We start from the raw sequence: 14,559 nt of genomic DNA, 5'->3' as shown, positions 1-14,559 counted from the left end.
CTTACAGACTCTGCCCAGCCACAAAGGGAATGATCCTGGCCAGCGGGAGGGGAGATGGGCTTAGGTTCAGTGGTTGAATCCATCAGCCCTGGAGACAGGCTGCCAGGGCCCCCACCTGCCCTTAGGAAGCGACTGAAGCCTCAGTTGCCACATCTGTTAAGTGGGGCTAGTAGTGGTCCCTCCCTTCTGGAGACTCGGAGTTTTTTTTATGAGTTTGGCACATAATTGGTGCTCAGTAATGGCAGCTATAAAAGGGAAGGTGGTCTGCATTTCAGCCATGGTTGGCTGTGGTCCCAGGACAAATGGCCTTCCTCCTGTCGGCTGTGTTCTTTGATAGGTTCAGACGTCTGGACCCCTATAGAGAAGAGGCTTTTTAAGAAGGCGTTCTATGCCCACAAGAAGGACTTCTACTTGATACACAAGACGGTAAAGTGAATGTGGGCTGGTGTCCAAGGCCCTGCCTCACACAGCTGAGACAAGCTGGAGCTGCAGGGCTGGTCGGGGTCGGAGGGCCCCACCCTCACCTGCCTGTGGCAGCACTCTTAGTGTAGACAGTTTACAGTGTCAAAAAGCCATCCTCGTGAACAGCTCCAAATGGTAGAGACCTGCATCACCTGCACACAACAGTCTTCCATGCCCCTCCTCGCAGTCCTGCTTCTGATTGGTGACCTCTGTTACGTATTCCACCAAGCAACAGGCGTTTCTGTCTGTACAAATTTTATATATACAGGTATGCATATACTTTTAAAAAGATAAGGGCCATCCATGGTGGCTTATGCCTGTAATCCCAGCACTTTGGGAGGCCAAGGCGGGAGGATCACTTGAGGTCAGGAGTTCCAGACCAGCCTGGCCAACATGGTGAAACCCCGTCTACTCAAAATACAAAAATTAGCCGGGCATGGTGGTGAGTAATCCCAACTAGATGGCAGGCTGAGGCATGAGAATCATTTGAACCTGGGAGGCAGAGGTTGCAGTGAGTGGGGATTGTGCCACTGCACTCCAGCCTGGGTGACAGAGTAAGACTCTGTCTCAAAAAAAAAAAAAAAAAGGCCAGGTGTGGTGGTTTACACCTGTAATCCCAGCACTTTGGGAGTTCGAGGTAGGTGGATCACCTGAGGTTGGGAGTTCCAGACCAGCCTGACCAACATGGAGAAACCCCATCTCTACTAAAAATACAAAATTAGCCGGGCGTGGTGGTACATGCCTGTAATCCCAGCTACTCGGGAGGCTGAAGCAGGAGAACTGCTTGAACCTGGGAGGCGGAGGTTGCGGTGAGCCAAGATCCCACTATTGCATTCCAGCCTGGGCAACAAGAGTGAAACTCCATCTCAAAAAAAGAAAAAAAGGATGAGGTCAGGCGCAGTGGCTCATGCCTGTAATCCTAGCACTTTGGGAGGTCAAGGTGGGAGGACTGCTTGAGCCTAGGAGTTCAAGACCAGCCTGGGCAATATAGTGAGACCTTGTCTCTACAAAAAAGTTAAATACTAGCTTAGCTTGGTGCTGCGTGCCTGTAGTCCCAGCTACTCGGGAGGCTGAGGTGGGAGGATTGCTTGAGCCTGGGAGGTGAAGGCTGCAATGAGGCAAGATTGCGCCACTGCACTCCAGCCTGGGTGACAAAATGAGACTGTCCCCCCCAAAAAACCCAAAGGATAAGATCTCACTACATATAATGTCCTGCTGCTTATTTTCTGTTCAAAAAAACAAAAAACTTGGATGTACACAAAATTGTACATAATTGAAGTATAATAAGATTTGCTAAGTTTTGACATATTGATACTACACCTGGGAAACCATCACCACAGTCAACATAATGAGCGTGTCCCTCAGCCCTGAATCTCCTCCTGCCCCATAGTAATCACTCCCCATTGCACCCCCTGTCCTCAGTCAGCACTGATCTGCCAGGGCACTGTAAGTTCGTTTTCATTTCCTAGAGTTTGCTATAAATGGAGTAGTTACACAGTATGAACTCTGCTTGGTCCAGCTTCTCGCACTCAGCATCATGATTTTGAGTTCATCCATGTTCCATGTATTTTTTTTTTTTTTTTTTTTTTTGAGACGGAGTCTCGCTCTGTCGCCCAGGCTGGAGTGCAGTGGCCGGATCTCAGCTCACTGCAAGCTCCGCCTCCCGGGTTCACGCCATTCTCTTGCCTCAGCCTCCCGAGTAGCTGGGACTACAGGCGCCCGCCACCTCGCCCGGCTAGTTTTTTTTTTTTGTATTTTTTAGTAGAGACGGGGTTTCACCGTGTTAGCCAGGATAGTCTCGATCTCCTGACCTCGTGATCCACCCGTCTCGGCCTCCCAAAGTGCTGGGATTACAGGCTTGAGCCACCGCGCCCGACCCCCATGTTCCATGTATTGATAGATCTCCCCTTTTCACTGCTGAATAGTATTCCACTGGATGGACGTACCACGGTTTATGTAATCATTTGCCTGTTGGTGGACATTTGAGTGGCTTCCAGTTTGGGGTGACTATAAATAAATTTGTTATGAACATTCAGGTACAAGTCTTGGTATTGACATGTACTTTGTTTTCTAGAGGAGTAAATACCAGGAATGGAATGACTTAGTAGGTGTACGCTTAACTTTTTAATAAACCGCCAAACAATTTTCCGAAGTAGTTGTATCATTTCACATTTCTACCAGCAGGAAATGAGATGTCTAGTTCCTCCACAACCTCGCTAGCCCTGGGTAGGGCCAGTCCTTTTAATTCCAGCCATTCTCATGGCAGTGTGGTGGCATCACATGGTGTTTCCTTCATGACTGACAATGCTGAGCATCTTTTCATGGGCCTGTTTACTGTCTGTATGCCTTCTTTGGTGAGGTGTCTGTTCATATCTCTTGCATATGTTTTTATTGGGATGTCTGTGTTTTGTTTTGTTTTTTTGTTTTTGTTTTTGAGATGGAGTACTTACTCTGTCGCCCAGGCTGGAGTGCAGTGGCACAATCCATGCTCACTGCAACCTCTGCCTCCCAGGTTCAAGCGATGCTCCTGCCTCAGCCTCCTGAGTAGCTGGGATCACAGGTGCCCACTACCACGCCTGGCTAATTTTTGTATTTTTAGTAGGGACGGAGTTTTGCTGTGTTGGCCAGGCTGGTCTTGAACTCCTGACCTCAGGTGATCTGCCCACATCAGCCTCCCAAAGTGCTGGGATTACAGGCGTGAGCCACCGCACCCAGCCATCTGTGTTTTTATTATTAAGTTGTAGCAGTTCTTTATCGGTTCAGGATACATGTCATTTATCCAGATTCATGCTTTGGGAATGTTTTCTCCCAATCTGTAGCTTTTAAATCTCTTAACAATGTCTTTTTTTTTTTTTTTTTTTTTTTTGAGACGGAGTCTCGCTCTGTCGCCCAGGCTGGAGTGCAGTGGCGCGATCTCGGCTCACTGCAAGCTCCGCCTCCTGGGTTTACGCCATTCTCCTGCCTCAGCCTCCTGAGTAGCTGGGACTACAGGCGCCCGCCACCGCGCCCGGCTAATTTTTTGTATTTTTAGTAGAGACGGGGTTTCACCGTGGTCTCGATCTCCTGACCTTGTGATCCGCCCACCTCGGCCTCCCAAAGTGCTGGGATTACAGGCGTGAGCCACCGCGCCCGGCCTAACAATGTCTTTTAAAGAAAAATTTTGTCATTTTGATGAAGTCGTTTATTAATTTTTCTTTTATGGACTATGCTTTTGGTGTTGTATCTAAGAATTCTTTGCCTAACCCAACCACAAAGATTTTCCCCTTGTTTTCTCTAGAAGTTTTGTGTGTGTGTGTGTGTGTGTGTGTGTGTGAGACAGATTCTCGCTCTGTCGCCCAGGCTAGAGTGCAGTGGCAAGATCTCAGCTCACTGCAAGCTCCACCTCCCAGCTTCATGCCATCCTCCTGCCTCAGCCTCCTGAGTAGCTGGGACTACAGGTGCCCGCCACCACCATGCCCGGCTAATTTTTTGTATTTTTGGTAGAAACGGGGTTTCACCGTGTTAGCCAGGATGGTCTTGATCTCCTGACCTTGTGATCTGCCCACCTCGGCCTCCCAAAGTGCTGGGATTACAGGTGTGAGCCACCGCGCCTGGCCTTCTCTAGAAGGTTTATAGTTTTAGGTTTTATACTTAGGTTTACAATTCATTTCATGTTAATTTTTGTATATGGTGTAAAATATGAGTTAAAGTTCATTTTTTCATGTGGATATTCTTTTGTACCTTTTGTTGAAAAGACAAAAAGTAGTACCATACTGTTTTTACTACTGTAGCTTTATAAGTCTTGAAATCATGTATTACCATATGAACTTTCTAAGTAACTTACCCATTTTTACCAAAAAAAAAAAAAAAACCTGCTACGATTTTGATTGGTACTGCATTGACTCTATAGGCCAATTGAGGGAGTTGACTTTTTTTTTTTTTTTTTTGGAGATGGAGTTTCACTCTTGTTGCCCAGGCTGGAGTGCAGTGGCACGATCTTCACTCACTGCAACCTCCACCTCCCAGGTTCAAGCGATTCTCGTACCTCAGCCTCCCAAGTAGCTGGGATTACAGGCGCCCACCACCATGCCTGGCTAATTTTTTTATTTTTAGTAGAGACAAGTTTCACCATGTTGGCTAGGCTGATCTTTTGAACTCCTGACCTCAGGTGATCCACCTGCCTCAGCCTCCCAAAGTGGTGGGATTACAAGTGAGAGCCACCGCGCCTGTCCTCTGGCATAACTCTTTGAACATATATTAAATAGTTATGGTAACCTTTCATGTCCTTCCCTGCTCATTCTAACATCTGTGTCTGTGGTGGGTTGACTTTGACAGATTGGGTTTTCTCCTCCTGATATGCCATGTTACCCTGCTTCTTAGCATGCATGGTGATTTTCACCAGATCACAGGCATTGTGAATGTTAGCTGTTGGATGCTGGATATTTTTGCAGCCTTATAAATATTCTTGAGTTTTGTTCTGGGACACAGCTACTTTTAGATTCAGTTTTAGATTTTTTAGATGGGACCAGCATAGCTCTTCTCTAAGGCTGATTATTTCTCCTTACTGAGGCAAGACTGTGTCACTGCCCTACCCAGTGCCCCCTGAATCATGAAGTTTCCCACTCTGGCTGTGGGAACGGGCACTCTTCCTGGCGCTGTAGGAGCAGCAGGCACTTTTCCCTCTCATCGTTGTGGATGGCTCTTTACCCAGCTTTGGCTGGTCTGTTCCCATGCATGTGCTGGGCAGTCTTTGGCTGAGTCCTTGGGGGAAATTTGCTCCCCATCTCTGGAGTGTTCTGTGTGCAGCTCTTTCCTCTCCCATCCTCTGTCTTGTGGGCTCTACCGTCCTGGTCTCCGGGGGCACTGTGCTCCACCTCGGCTCCCTAAGTCCTGCTGGGTTCTGTCTAAATTGCCCCTGCCTGGGTGGTGGCCTGGAAACACAAGGTGATAAGCCAGAGCAGTGGCAGCTTACTTCCTGTCAGGGTTCACTGCCCTTTGTTGAATGATGCCTGGTGTCTTGCCAAACATTGTTTATATTTTGACTCTGTTTTCATTGTTTTGGACGAGAGGGTAAATCTGGTTCTGTTGCTCCATCTTGTTCAGAAGCAGAAGTCCAACTTTTTTTTAAACTTAGTGATGTTTCTTAGGAAGAGTTTGTGCTGTTTTGACTCCTCGTTTGTGAAGACTTAAAAAGCTGAAAAACATTTGGGTGGAGAATGTCTTTTCTGGAGTGAGCTCAATAGCCAATTTTATTTCCTGAAAAATTTTCTTCCTAGAGCAATTAAACTTTTCCTTTTTTTTCTTTCTTTTTTTTTTTTTTTTAAGAGACGCTAGCCGGGTGCGGTGGCTCACGCCTGTAATCCCAGCACTTTGGGAGGCTGAGGCAGGCAGATCACGAGGTCAGGAGTTCGAGACTAGCCTGGCCAATAAGGTGAAACCCCGTCTCTACTAAAAACACAAAAAATAGCTGGGTGTGGTGGTGCACACCTGTAGTCCCAGCTACTCGGGGGGCTGAGGCAGAAGAATCGCTTGAACCCAGGAGGTGGAGGTTGCAGTGAGCTTAGTCCGTGCCATTGCACTCTGGAGTCTCAAAAAAGAGATACCTGGCCGGGCGCAGTGGCTCAAGCCTGTAATCCCAGCACTTTGGGAGGCCGAGACGGGCGGATCACGAGGTCAGGAGATCGAGAGACCATCCCGACTAACACGGTGAAACCCCGTCTCTACTAAAAAATACAAAAAAACTAGCCGGGCGAGGTGGCGGGCGCCTGTAGTCCCAGCTACTCGGGAGGCTGAGGCAGGAGAATGGCGTAAACCCGGGAGGCGGAGCTTGCAGTGAGCTGAGATCCGGCCACTGCACTCCAGCCTGGGTGACAGAGCAAGACTCCGTCTCAAAAAAAAAAAAAAAAAAAAAAAGAGAGATACCTGCTCTGGAGTGCCATGACACATCATAGCTCACTGCTGGCCGGGCGCAGTGGTTCAGGCCTGTAATCCCAGCACTTTGGGAGGTCGAGGCAGGCAGATCACCTGAGATCAGGAGTTCGAGACCATCCTGGCCAACATGGTGAAACCCCGTCTCTACAAAAATACAAAAATTAGCTGGGCATGATGGCAGGTACCTGTAATCCCAGCTACTCAGGAGGCTAAGGTGGGAGAATCACTTGGACCCGGGAGGTGGAGGTTGCAGTGAGCCAAGATCATGGCATTGTACTCAAGCCTGGGCGACAGGGTGAGATTCTGTCTCAAAAAAAAAAAAAGCTCACTCTAACCTTGAACTCCTGGGCTCAATCGGTCATCTCGCCTCAGCGTCTTAAGTAGCTGGGACCACAGGCATGTACCACTATGACTGGCTAATTTTTAAAATATTTTGTAGAGATAGGGTCTTGCTATGTTGCCCAGGCTGGTCTCAAACTCCTGACCTCAAGTAGTCCTCCTGCCTCAGCCTCTCAAAGTGCTGGGATTACAGGCGTGAGCCACCAAGCCCAGCTTCCCTTTTGTTTTTAACAGAAGTTATTTTTAGTGGGATCCTTTCTTAGTGGAGGAACGGGAAAATGATCTCGTAGGTTCGTGCTGTGCACTCAAAACCTCCCCTTCTTCTAGAGTGGGCCACTTCCTGCCAAGACTTTAGAGGCTCTGCCTAGCTATTGTAATGTCTGTGTGGTATTCTGCCTGTAGAGGGCATTCCGATTTATTAGCATGATGTCACAGTTAGCGTCCCTGGAGGGACCTTTGTGTGCATCTTCCTTAGGAAAGAATACCTGGGCTGGAATGACTGCTCAGAATGTGCAGGCTTAAGTACTGGTGGCTACTGTGTGGCTGCTCTTTGAACGGCCTCATCCCCAGGAAGGATTTTGTGGTCCTGTGCCTTTGTGGTGAGTGGTGACGCCAAGCCAAAGGAAGAGATCCTTCCAAAGGGCTTTCCAAAGGAGGCAGCTGGCCCAGTGGCAAGGTCACACTCCCAGGGCCCGCGTGGCACGGCCACAGCCTGCTTGTTTTCTTTCACTAGATCCAGACAAAGACGGTAGCTCAGTGCGTTGAGTATTATTACATCTGGAAAAAAATGATCAAGTTTGACTGTGGCCGAGCCCCAGGGCTAGAAAAGAGGGTCAAGAGAGAGCCGGAGGAGGTGGAAAGGACAGAGGAAAAGGTAGAGGAACCGGGGCAGTGTCGGGAGCTCGTCTCTCCTCCCAGTGCCTGCTGCCTGTGGAGTTGGAGGGTGGGGTCAGAGGGCGGGGATGCTCCTGACGGAAGGGTTTCCCTGCAGGAGACACGTGTGCCCTCAGCTCTGTGCCTCTCTTACAGCAGGACAGGTCAGCACCCTTATGTCACTTTTGCTCCCTCTGCAGGTCCCATGCAGCCCTCGGGAGAGACCCAGCCACCATCCAATTCCTGAGTTAAAGATAAAAACCAAGAGTTATAGGAGGGAGTCCATCCTCAGCTCCAGCCCAAATGCAGGCCCCAAGCGGACCCCCGAGCCGTCGGGAAGTGTGGAGAGCCAGGGCATTTTTCCATGCAGAGAGTGTGAAAGGTACCCAGCTTTCTCCTGGAGATGCCCCCAGGGCTCCCAGCCTCAGCCCCCCATGATCCCTTCCTCCTTGCTCTGACCCCATGTCCTCTGGTGACTCCTCAGGGTATTTGACAAGATCAAGAGTCGAAATGCCCACATGAAGCGGCACCGCCTTCAGGACCACGTGGAGCCCATCGTCAGGGTGAAGTGGCCGGTGAAGCCCTTCCAGCTGAAGGAAGAGGAGCTGGGAGCTGACATCGGCCCCCTGCAGTGGTGATTCCCATGGCAGGAAGTCCGAATGGGGCCTCCGGTGCTGCCCCTCCTCCCTTCGGCCTCTCCAGGGTGTTTGGGGTACCCCTCTGCCTCCCCCCACCCTCCCCATCCCCCGTTGGCCAACCAGCCTGCAAACGTGGTGGGCATTTGGCCACAGATAGGCAGGAGGAGCTCAGTTGTTGGACAGCTATGCAGTCCCTGTCCAGTGGCGCTGGAGGCTCTACTCTCCTTAGGTTCATAGTCTCTCCCCTTCTTTCCCTTCCACTTCTAGAGCAGGGAGGCTTGGGGAGGGGAAAAGTTAGCTCTGGGTAGCTCTTAAATCTTAGCCTCAGTTGTGGGGTTTGGTTTCATGTGTTAGATAAGGCCAAGACGTAGAGAATCAGTGGGAAAAAACCTTGAGATCTCCAACATGCTGGGCCCCTCCCCAGGGCGGGGACTCTGCCTTCCAGATTCAGTCCCTAGTCTTGCGATGAATTCTGCATTGTTCCGTGTTTTTTGTACGTGTCAACTCATAAATCTGATTAAATTGGGTTCTTGAGCCGCTGTCTTTGACTTCCCTGCCTATTGATCCAATAAAGGCTTAGGAACCCCACCACGTGCTAAGGCCAGGAGGTGAGTCAGCTGTGGCCTGCCCTGGGGGCTGGGGGCCTTGGGGAGAAGACAGGCATGTTGATTTGGACATTCATTCAGCAAACATCCACGAAGCACCTGCTGTAGAATGCACTGGACGTTGCCAATCGGTGCAACAGGGATAGTGAAGTAAGACAGGCCCCTTTCCTCACGGACCTTCCTTTGTAGGAGCAGGAAGGTAGCAGTAATAATAAGCAAACAAGGTGATTTTGGGTCTTGATACTGGAAATGCTTAAGAGTTGGTGTTGATTTAAACAATCATGGAGTTTGGTTGTCCCCGTGGGGGTTCAGCCTTGGAATCAGGGACCCCTGGCAGGGGCAGGGGCAGAACCAGGGCTCCAGCAGAGGCGAGAATAACCTTGAACCAAAATCCAGACCTGCAGGGGGCAGGGGAGTCAGGGAAGAGAAAACAACCCCCCTCCCTGCCTCCCTTTTTAAGAGTGAGAAAACCTTTAACAGCTCCCAGCAGATGCCCGTATGTCTCATTGAGCCTGTGTTCGCTTCTAAACTGATCCCTGTTAGTGAGAAGGGAAATGACCACAGTTAGGCTAGACTACTCAAGATGCAGCTCCATGGCCAGGTGCAGTGGCTCTTGCCAGTAATCGCAGCACTTTGGGAGGCCAAGGCAGGCGGATCATGAGGTCAAGAGATCAAGACCATAGTAGCCAACATGATGAAACCCCGTCTCTCCTAAAAATACAAAAATTAGCTGGGTGTGGTGCCACGTGACTGTAATCCCAGCGACTTGGGAGGCTGAGGTAGGAAAATCGCTTGAACCCGGGAGACGGAGGTTGCAGTGAACTGAGATTGTGTCACTGCATTTCAGCCTGGTAGAGCAAGACTCCGTCAGAAAGACAGAAAGAAAAGAAAGGTAGACTCCACAGTGGCTCACACCTGTAATTCCAGCACTTTGGGAGGCCAAGGTAGGTGGATCACTTGAAGTCAGGAGTTTGAGACCAGCCTGGCCAACATGATGAAACTCCATCTCTACTAAAAATACAAAAAAATTAGCCAGGCATGATGTTGGACACCTGTAGTCCCAGTTACTCAGGAGGCTGAGGCAGGAGAATCACTTGAACTTGAGGGGTGGAGGTTGTAGTGGGCCAAGATTGTGCCACTGCACTCCAGCCTGGGCAACAGAGTTGTCAGTGACTCACGTCAGTGGGAGGTGGTCAAGGAAAGGACAGATCGAGTTGGCAGGGCACGTTTGAGCCTGAGCAGCTGTAGTCGATGCCATTAGCTCAGATGGGGAATTGACTGCAGAGGATTGATTGCATCGGGGTGTGATCGTGTCTATGGTAGGGTGTGCTGTGTTCTGAGGGGCTGGGAAAGTAGATGGCAGTGTCAGGAGGTTTCACAGAGGGCCCACCTATCAGCTAAGGCTTAAAGATTGGGAGGGAAGGGGAGCAGAGGTGGACGCTGAGTTTGAAGCAGTTGGAACACTGCAGTTAAGGGAAGGGGTTCAGACGTCAGATGAACCTCATCCATCCTGGCTCCTCTTACCTCCTTGTAAACTAGGGCGAATCACTTTCCCTGTGGGAGCCTCAGTTTTCTCAATCTGTAAAATGGGATGAAAATTGCCCCTCCTCAACCCCTGCAACCTATCAGTTAAATAAAATGTAAATTATGGCCAGGTGTGGTGGCTCACGCCTGTAATTCCACACTTTGGAAGTCCGAGGTGGGCGGATCACTTGAGGTCAGGAGCTTGAGATCAGCATGGGCAACATGGTGAAACCCCATCTCTACTAAAAATATAAAATACGAACATTAGCCAGGCATGGTGGTGCATGCCTGTAATCCCAGCTACTTGGGTGGCTAAGGCACAAGAATTGCTTGAATCCAGAGGTGGAGGTTGCAGTGAGCAGAGATCGTGCCACTGCACTGCAGCCTGGGCAACAGAGCGAGACTCCATGTCAAAATAAATAAATAAAAATAAAATGTAAATTAAGCATTTGGAAAGGTGCACCATAAGCAATGAACAGCTACTAGTTAACAAGCTCTCATGTGATTGCTAATATTGTTTGGATCCCATCCTAAATAAATCCAATGAACTCTGGAAATGGAAAAATACTCCCTGGTTGAAAAGGCTGAGGGGTATATTATCTGTTGCTGCATGACAAATTACCCTGAAAAGGAACAGCTTAAACAGAAGCTTTTACATAGCGCTGCTGCTTTGACAGACATGGAACCAAAACTGCTTGTGGTAATCCAGGCTCACCCCCACCTGCTCTGTGGTCAGGACACAGTGGCAACCACAAGTGGGTGGTCCAGGCAAGTCTATTCATGTATGAAGAGAGTTGGGGGAAGACTTATGCCTTGCTCTGCTCAGCCAACCCCCTAGATAACAGAGGTTTCTCAAACTGTGGTCCCTGGATTATCTGCATCCTAATTTTACTTTTTTTTTGAGAGGAGACAGGGTCTCACTCTGTTGCCCAGGTTGGAGTGCAGTGGCACCATCATAGCCCACTGCAGCCTCAAACTCCTGGGGTCAAACAATACTCCCACCTCAGCCTCCCAAGGAGTAATTTAAAATTTTTTTAATTTTGTAGAGATAGGGTCTTGCTTTGTTGCCTAGGTTGGTCCTTAACTCCTAGGCTCAAGCAGTCCTCCCACCTTGGTCTCCCAGAGTGTTGGGATTACAGGCATGAGCTACCGGGTCTGGCTGCATCTTAATTTTATGGGGTTCTGTTTTTTAAAAACGCAGATTCCTCTGACCCACCACAGACTCAGAATTGGAACCATTGTGGGTATGGCCTTCGAACCTGTTTTATTTAAAGAAGATTTTTAGGATAGTTTTAGATTTGTAGAAAAATTGCAATGACAGCAAAAAAAAATCCCACATACCCGTTTCCCCTATGATTAACATCTGATATTAGAATGGTACATTTATTACCATGAATAAACTAATATGGCACAATATTATTAACTAAACTTCATAGTTTATGTAGCTTTCCTTAGTGTTTTTTGTTTTGAGATGGAGTCTCACTCTATTGCCCAGGCTGTAGCACAGTGGCACAATCTTGGCTCACCACAACCTCCGCCTCCCGGGTTCAAGCAATTCTGCTTCAGCCTCCCGAGTAGCTGGGACTATAGGTGCCCGCCACCATGCCCAGCTAATGTTTGTATTTTTAGTAGAGATGGGGTTTTGCCATGTTAGCCAGGCTGCTCTCGAAAGCCAGGCAGCTCACGAACTCCTGACCTCAGGTGATCCACCCGCCTCAGCCTCTCAAAGTGGGATTACAGGCATGAGCCACTGCGCCCGGCCGATTTCCTTGGTTTTTTTTAACCTAATGCCCTTCTGTCCCAGGATCCCACCCAAGGTAAGACATTACATTTAGCATCCATGTATCCTGGGCTGTGACGGATTCTCAGACTTTCCTTGTTTTGATGACTTGACAGTGTTACTTGTTTGAGACTGAGTCTCCCTCTTGTTGCCCAGGCTGGAGTGCAATGAGGTGATCTCAGCTCACTGCAACCTCCGCCTCCCGGGTACAAGTGATCCTCCTGCCTCAGCCTCCCAAGTAGCTGTGATTACAGGCATGTACCACCACACCCAGCCAAGTTTTTTGTATTTTCAGTAGAGACAGGGTTTCGCCATGTTGGACAGGCTGGTCTCGAACTCCTGGCCTCAAGTGATCCTCCTGCCTTGGCCTCCCAAAGTACTGGGACTACAGGTGACACACTGCGCCCACCAACAGTTTTGAGGAGTACTAGGCAAGTGTTTTGGAGGATGTGGTTCAATGGGAATTTGTCTAGTGTTTTTTTCATGATTAGATTGAAAGATCCCAGAAGTAAAGAGCCATTTTAATCACATGACTTATCAATGTTGAGGTTAACCCAACAACCTGGATGTCAAAGTCTGGTTTCTCCACTGTAAATTTAGTTTTTCTCTCCCCTTTCCTGCACCCTCCTCTTTGAAAGGATGTCACTATGCACAGTCCATACTTACAGAATGGGGAGGTATCCTTCACCTTCTTGAGAGCAGAGTATCTACACAGATTATTTGGAATTCTTCTGCACAAACTATTTGTCTATTCTCCCCCCTTTTTCTCTATTCATCTTTATGACCACAGGCTCATGGATACTTTATATTTGGGATTATAATGCAATACTACTTTATTTTGCTGCTCAAATTGTTCCAGCTTTGGCCATTGGGAGCTCTTTCAGTTGGCACCCTGGCATACCCCCTAATTTTGTGTGTGAGCACACGTGTGGAATACTTCCTTCCTCTCTGGCACTACAAAGTGATACTGCGGTGAGCTATGATTGTGCTGCCGCACTCCAGCCTGGGCGACAGAGTGAGACCCTGTCTCCAAAACCAACAACCCAAAGAGTGAGACCTGTCTCAAAAACCAACTACTCAATTTTCTGGGGCAGCAGGAGGTGTGTTTGAATCTGAACTTTTTTTTTTTTTTTTTTTTTTTTTGAGACGGAGTCTCGCTGTGTCTCCCAGGCTGGAGTGCAGTGGCGTGATCTCGGCTCACTGCAAGCTCCGCCTCCCGGGTTCACGCCATTCTCCTGCCTCAGCCTCCCAAGTAGCTGAGACTACAGGCGCCCGCCACCACGCCCGGCTAGTTTTTTGTATTTTTAGTAGAGACGGGGTTTCACCATGTTAGCCAGGATAGTCTCAATCTCCTGACCTCGTGATCCACCCGCCTCGGCCTCCCAAAGTGCTGGGATTACAGGCTTGAGCCACCGCGCCCGGCCTAACTTTTTTTTTTTTTGGAGACAGAGTCTTGCTATGCTGCCCAAGGCGGGACTTGAACCGGACTCAAACTCCTGGGCCCAAGCGATCCTCCCGCCTCCGCCTCCCGAGTAGCTGGGATTACAGGCACCAGACACCGCGCCCATCTTCGAATCTGAATTTTTTAACACGCTGTCTTCAGCTTTTTTTTTTTTCCTAAGTCTCACTCTGTCACCCAGGCTGAAGTGCAGTGGCACGATCTCGGCCCACTGCAACCTCCACCTCCTCGGTTCAAGCGATTCTCCTCCCTCAGACTCCCGAGTAGCTGGGATTACGGGCGTGAGCCACCACACCCGGCTAATATTTGTATTTTAGTAGAGCGGGGTTTCGCCATGTTGGCCGGGCTGGTCTCAAACTCATGACCTCAGGTGAGCCGCCCGCCTCGGCCTCCCAAAGTGCTGGGATTACAGGCGTGAGCCACCACGCCCGGCCCTCTTCATCTATTTTTTATGAAACCAGAGTTAGAGAACCTCTTAAGTTTTTGTTTCCAGTCTCTCAACTACTTCACCGGTCTCCCCAAAGCAGTTCCAGTACTGGCCGGTAGAGGGAGCAAGAAAAAGCAGAACGGTTTCCTTTTCCCACAAACGCTTTTCCAAGTGAAGAAACGGGCGAGACCAGCCGTGGGGCGGGACTAAGCTCTGCGCAGAACTGTCAAACCCGGGCTTGGGCCCCGAGTTGTCACGTGAGTGTCCGCGGTCAGCTGACTCTGCCGGAGTACTTCAGGGAGGGCGCGGGGTGGCCCCCCTAACAACGCGAGCCGAGGGCTGCTGCTGATTGGTGGAGGAGCATCCAGCGGCAACACCGTGGGGCGGGGCCTCGGCGGTGAGTATTGCCATTGCCTTCCGCAGGGTCACGTGGGAGGTGAGGTACAGAGCGCTGAGGAGAAAGTGGGGCGTCGTTGTCCTGTGTGTGCGCATGCGTTGAGGTCTCGGGACGCCGATTGGGGGGTCCCGAGTCACGGGCGGCT

The 14,559-nt window shown here is 49.7% G+C and overlaps 1 protein-coding gene across 7 annotated transcripts in view; it reads left to right on the top strand.

Annotated features, from left to right (window-relative positions):
* The window catches only part of ZNF541 (zinc finger protein 541), a 53,682-nt gene extending 44,926 nt beyond the window's left edge, over window positions 1–8,756 (top strand). For all 7 annotated transcript variants that reach the window (XR_013409945.1, XM_077980473.1, XM_077980471.1 and 4 more), the window contains 4 exons: window positions 338–426; window positions 7,445–7,585; window positions 7,785–7,966; window positions 8,069–8,756. Coding sequence is in view for 6 of the 7 variants with exons in the window: in XM_077980473.1 (XP_077836599.1) it covers window positions 338–426; window positions 7,445–7,585; window positions 7,785–7,966; window positions 8,069–8,222 (566 nt within the window). In the remaining variant the exon portion in view is untranslated. The remainder of the gene's footprint in view (window positions 1–337; window positions 427–7,444; window positions 7,586–7,784; window positions 7,967–8,068) is intronic.
* Window positions 8,757–14,559: the final 5,803 nt, after the last annotated feature.

This window comes from Macaca mulatta, chromosome 19 (assembly GCF_049350105.2).
Source record: "Macaca mulatta isolate MMU2019108-1 chromosome 19, T2T-MMU8v2.0, whole genome shotgun sequence".
Taxonomy (NCBI): domain Eukaryota; kingdom Metazoa; phylum Chordata; class Mammalia; order Primates; family Cercopithecidae; genus Macaca; species Macaca mulatta.
Note: the sequence above shows the minus strand (reverse complement) of the source record. Positions and strands in the feature narration are given on the sequence as shown.